At 46.8% G+C, this 5,674-nt stretch overlaps 1 protein-coding gene across 3 annotated transcripts in view; it reads left to right on the forward strand.

The window, feature by feature from the left end:
• LOC103768201 (signal peptidase complex catalytic subunit SEC11A) overlaps positions 1-5,246 on the forward strand; it is a 7,848-nt gene extending 2,602 nt beyond the window's left edge. For 2 of the 3 annotated variants that reach the window (XM_008935341.1, XM_008935343.1), the window contains 3 exons: positions 3,914-4,033; positions 4,548-4,605; positions 4,767-5,246. In XM_008935341.1, coding sequence (XP_008933589.1) covers positions 3,914-4,033; positions 4,548-4,605; positions 4,767-4,817 — 229 coding nt within the window. In that variant the 3' untranslated portion in view covers positions 4,818-5,246. The remainder of the gene's footprint in view (positions 1-3,913; positions 4,034-4,547; positions 4,606-4,766) is intronic. The other variant, XM_008935342.1, reaches the window with a different exon arrangement.
• Positions 5,247-5,674: the final 428 nt, after the last annotated feature.

Genomic DNA, 5,674 nt, shown 5'->3' on the forward strand with positions numbered 1-5,674 from the left:
AAGCGGTGGCTGGAAAATGCCTGACAGAAAAGGACCTGGGGGATTGTTTGACAGCTGTCTGGAGATGAGCCAGTGTGTGCCCAGGTGGCCAAGAAGGCCACCAGCGCCCTGGCTTAGATCGGCACTAGTGTGGCCAGCAGGAGCAGGATAGGGATTGTCTCCCTGGACTCGGCACTGAGAAGGTCATACCACGAATCCTGGGGTCAGTTTTGGGCCCCTCATGCCAAGAAGGACCTTGAGGGGCTGGATCGTGGCCAGAGAAGGGGAGTGAAGCTGGGGAAGGGTCTAGAGGCCAAGTGTGGTGCAGAGCAGCTGAGGGACCTGGGGGTGCTGAGCCTGGAGCAAAGGAGGCTCAGGGGAGACCTGGCTCACCACAACTCCCTGACAGGAAGTTGGAGCCAGATGAGGGTTGGGCACTTCTGCCAAGGAACAAGGGAGAGGACAAGAGGAAGCAGCCTCAAGTTGTCCCAGGACAGGTTGAGGTTGGCCCTGAGGAACAATTTCTTCCCCTTGAGGGATGTCTGGGGCTGTCCCAGGCTGCCCAGGGCAGTGGTGGAGTCTCCATCCCTGGAGGGCTTTCAAAGCCATGGAGATGGGGTGCTGAGGAACACTGGTGATGCCCTGGCAGTGCTGGGTTAACAGTTGGACTCAATGATCTTAAAGTTCTTTTCCAACCTAAATAAGTCTACGATTCTGTGGTCCTGGTTCCTGCTCTCGTGCCGCAGGAATGATCATGTTTCCATGTTCTCATGGAAACAGGGTGTTGCTTTTCTTCTCTGTAGGAAGTTTTGTGTTGTTATACTCTGAGTCTCCACACGCTGTGCTCTCTGTGTACTGTTCATTTCCTAAACATTTAGGCAGGTGCACATCTGGAGGAGTGAAGCTCAGTCACTCTGGTTTGATTGCTGAGCAGGGCGTAGCTTTCCTCTGTGGCTGTGAGTGTTTTGCTGGATGGAGCTGTGCCTGCTCCAGGCCAGTGTGGGGTATAAGCAAGTCCCGTGAGGCATTTGGGTGAAAACTAAATCCTGATCTGAATCCCTTCTTCTTCAGGCCATCTCTGAGAGGGCAACAGTTGGATGGGGTTCCAGCATGAATGAACCGGAGCTACCCCAGCACCCAGAGGTCTGGTCCTAGGTTAAATGAATCATATGTGAAGGTGGTATTTGAGGATTGGTCTCGTCAAGTGAGGTCAACAGGATAGAGAAGGTCCCTACCCCCAAGCATTTGTAGCACCCACAGATATCCAGAACATTTGTCTGGCCCAACATCAAGGTTGACCAGCTTTATGCATGTGAATAGTCCAGCTGAAGTCCTGTCTGTGAGAGAGCAGCACCTCTCCCAGCAGACAGAGCAGATTCCATGCTGTTCACATTTATTCTGTTCCCCAGACTCTTTAACAACCTCCGTTTTTAGAGTGCTGTTCTCTGATACCACTGACTTAAAATTGAGGTCAGTATATGTGGTAAATTTGATATCTAATATTGCACTTGTAATTCTTGTGATGTTTTGAGAACTCCTGTAAGTGAAACACTGCTCTCCTCCTTCTCTGTTGCACTCTGGGCTCCGGCACTGCTGTTTAAGCTGATTATTGTAGAGGCAAGAAAGGTCAGAGTCTGCTCTCAGCTGGTGTAGGAGGAGAAGCAGAAATGCACATTCAGGGCAGCACATCATCTCCAGACATTTCCCACCCTTCTTGTTTTTCCCGGCTGTGTCCCAGCACTAGGTGTGAAAGTATCCAACAATTGGTTTTTTTTGTTTTTTTAACATAGCACCAATCCTAGATTCTGTGAGTTGAAGCCATTCTCCAGTATTTTAAGTTTCATTTAACTTAAAACAACCAAACACAAACCTGATCTTTATGTTAGAAGATAGAAAACTGAAAATTCCAGAGTGTGACCTGAAGCTTGGTGCTGAAGGACTTAGGTCTCAGTTGCTTCTTTCACTGTTTAAAGAGTATTTTTCTGGCATCAGTTTGGGATTCAAAAGTGCCCCCTGAATGGCTGGAGTTTCCCATTTCTTCCTGAAGTTATGGACTGAAAATGAAACCTCTGAAAAGTCTCTGTGGAAGTTGAGAGGAGTGTCAAAATGAAGGAAAACAGAAACCTTTTTCTCTGTGATTTGGAAACTCCAGTTCACATCGGTATTGTTTCCATAAGAAAACATTTTTCCCTTTGACACCCTTTTCTTCTTTGTCCAGAGTGAAATTGAGCCCATTCTTTATCACTAAACACAGAGTCTGTGGTCAGAATTTACTGAGTGATTTTGGTGCAGGCCACCAGACCAGATTTCATTCAGCTTCTAGACAGCAGAGCATCAGTGCTGTGAGCTGCTCATGCTGGTTCACAATAGAGCATCAAATCTGCTCAATAAGGTGACATGCTCCTACACTATCAGTCTTCACAGCTGCAACTGCCTTACCTGCACCTTTGGGGATCTTCCATCTTTTTCCAGACCATGACTCTAAGCTCCTAGAGTGTTTGCTGTTCCCACTGTGTGAGCTTTGAAGAAAGATCTGGGGTTTTTTTTTTCTCCATTTTTAACTGCCAAGCTTCTCCTGTCAAGTAACACATGTTGGTGTGATGAAAACAGCACGAGCTCTGAAGACCTTCTGCATTTGATCTGTCACTTCTTTGAGAGAACCGACCTACTTGGCATCTGCCCGCAGGTGACACAGGGACGTGACAGTGGCCAACCAGTCCCCGAGAAGTGGCACAAACTGCTGTTAGGAAGCAAGTGTTGCTGGCTAGCCAGCAAGCTGAGTGGAAATGACTGGGGAAGGCTGTGTAACATAGCATACAAAGCTTGAGCATAACAGCAGCTGCTTCCAGGTCAAAGAAGAGGTTCAGCTGCTCCAGAATCCTGTTTCTGGCTAAGCGAACTAATTAACCTCAGGAGGAATTAAAGACTAGAGAGAGTCTGTAGTGATAATTTCCCTGCATTCTGCAAATTACCGTTTCAAGCACAAGTCACAGTTCTTTATTAATAGACTTCTGTTCTTTTCATATGGAGTATTGGGTCATTTTTGAGCTGATAAAATTGTTTGGCACCCAAAATACCCTTCCAGCGAGACGTGGTGTAGTTTGCACTGTTGTTAGTTCTGCGTAGCACCTTCTCTGGCTCGTTTTAACCTGTTACCTCTGAGGTTCATTTGATGCCCTCTAGATCTTGTCTTGGAAGAGGCAGCGAAAAGCTGTGTGACTGTTGCTGTCTGTGTTGTTTATATTGGACTGCCGTCATATCTCCCATCAGTTCTGTCTTTTCCAGGCTGAAGAGTCCTGGTCTGTTGTTTCTTGCATGGAAGTGGTTCCAGACCTTGTTACCCATTTCTGAAACTTTGCCAGTTCTTCTCTCCATTTCAGAAAAGGATGTAGGGAGTTCATAACCGCACAGAGCGTTCAAGATGTAGGCACATTGTGAGTTCATGCAGTATCGTAATGGTATTGTTTGTTTTGTTTTGTTCCCCCTTTCCTAATAATTTCTAAGTTTCAGCTTGCTTCTGACCACTGCTGAGTAGAACCTGGTGCTCGAACCCCAAAGTCTCATTTTGAGGGGTAGTACAGAGCCCAGAACCCAACATTTGTATGTGAAGCAAGAGAAGCATCAACACAAGTGAGGTCAAAAGCAAAGAGGTGATAGCTGCCCCTTCGCTAGAAATGGCTCATCCTGCGCATTCTGTTCTAAAACTCTGCTGGCAAGCCTGGCTGCAGCCAGAATTCATTAATCTGTTGGCACTTTTTTCCCCAAACCATCTGCTTCCCACTGCATCTGAGAGTTTCCCTTTTTCATCCTGCTTGAACCTGTAGGACACGATTTCTTCTAATGTTTTTGTGTTAGTCTTTACACGCTTTGTTCTAGAACAGCTTTCAGTAAGTTCTTTTTCCCTGACTTAACCTGGCGGCCTTCTCTTTGCTAGGCAAAACGGCGACATCAAATTTTTGACAAAGGGAGACAATAACGCCGTTGATGACAGAGGGCTGTACAAACGAGGGCAGCACTGGTTGGAGAAAAAGGATGTAGTAGGACGAGCGAGAGGGTAAGTGAAGTTGAACACGATGCAGCTTTTCCCCCGGTGCTGTCTGTTAATCCCCCTCCTCTGCTTGAACTCTCCCGGCTGGGTTTTTGCGACCTGCATGAAAGCGTCTCAGAAGGTGCTGTGAAGAGTTAAAGAGCAAAAGGTAGTTGAGTTCTTAGCTTGCCTTAAGCAAAGGTATCAAGCTGTGAGCTGCATCCTGAGATTCTGATGCTGGATGGACCCGGCTGTGAAGGCAGCACGTGCTCGGGCACGATCAGAAGTGGCATTGACGCTACTCTGCGAGGCACAATCTCAAGGTCTGAAGAAGACAGACGCTACAACACGCTCTGGGGCTGGTTGTCACGTGGTCCTCGCTGCCGTGACTTCCTTGATGGGAGGAAGAAGTCCTGAGCACTTTACCCATAGCTCTCTGGCTGCATGAGTGGCTTTTCCTTCATACAAGAACCAGGGCAGGACTTCTCCCAAATGCAGCCCTGAATACTGTTTGTTTTAATAAAACCTTTTACTCTTGTAGATTCGTGCCCTATATCGGAATAGTGACTATCTTAATGAACGATTATCCAAAATTTAAGGTAAGAGCTCTTTCACTTTCTTCCTGCTTCTCCCACCCCAGCTAAAATCACTTCATGAGACCTTTACACGCACAGGCAAAACCGTTTGCCTGGCTTGCTGCTGTTTCTGCATCTTCAGATGGAAACGTGAACCCCTGTGTCTCCCCTTCTCTCTCTTGCAGTACGCAGTCCTCTTTTTACTGGGTTTATTTGTACTGGTCCATCGAGAGTAGCCTCTTGCACTGAAGTACGAGGTGAAGGTGCCATGGATTTTTTTTGGATGAACATCTGAAGTAGGTGATAGTCCGATGTGCCGGGAGGAAGAAGAAAACACCCATTTCAAAGCTTCTTGCCAGTTTGGGTTTGGTTTGTTTTATACTGCGTAAGGGCGAATGTTTGTCACAGTATTTCCAATGGTTTGTCACATTTTAGCATTTTTAGTGAGATTTTTTATATTAAAAATTTAAGCCAAACTGTTCAGTGTTTATACTTTGAAGCTGAGCTTCCTCTCAAAGTGCCTATGGGACTCTGTCCTTGAAGCCTGTGCCTCTGGTGGGCCAGTGTGACCTCTGCTGGTGCTGACCAAACTATCTGACGAGGAGTTGTGGAGGGGATGGAATTTTTCCAATTCAGAAATGGAATAAAGATTTTCCATCTCGCCTGGTATGAGCCCTGCCACGTTCTTCGTTACTGCCTGGCCAAGCGTGGCCTCGCTGCCTCGTTTCCCTGGAGGATACCTGAGCTTTGCTGTCTCAGACTTGTTTCCTAGAGCCTAGCAAACACATTTGTCCTTTCTTTACAGAGCAATAGCAGCTGCTCCTCTCATCTCTTTCTTGAGAGCAAGCTGAGCTGTAGATCCATCCAATATTTGTTTCTGTAAATCACACTGAAATAATCCGCTTAAAGACTGCAAGGTATTTTGGGCAGAAGATGGCGAAGGATTACTTAGTGCATAAGCTGTCATTGTGGCACTAGGTAACAGAAGAATTGAGGTGGGAAATCATTAGAATGGTTTGGGTTGGAAGGGACCTTAAAGATCATCTCGTTCCAAGTCCCATGCCACAGGCAGGGACACCTCCTGCTAGACCAG

This window comes from Merops nubicus, unplaced genomic scaffold (genome assembly GCF_000691845.1).
Source record: "Merops nubicus isolate BGI_N331 unplaced genomic scaffold, ASM69184v1 scaffold16422, whole genome shotgun sequence".
Classification (NCBI taxonomy): domain Eukaryota; kingdom Metazoa; phylum Chordata; class Aves; order Coraciiformes; family Meropidae; genus Merops; species Merops nubicus.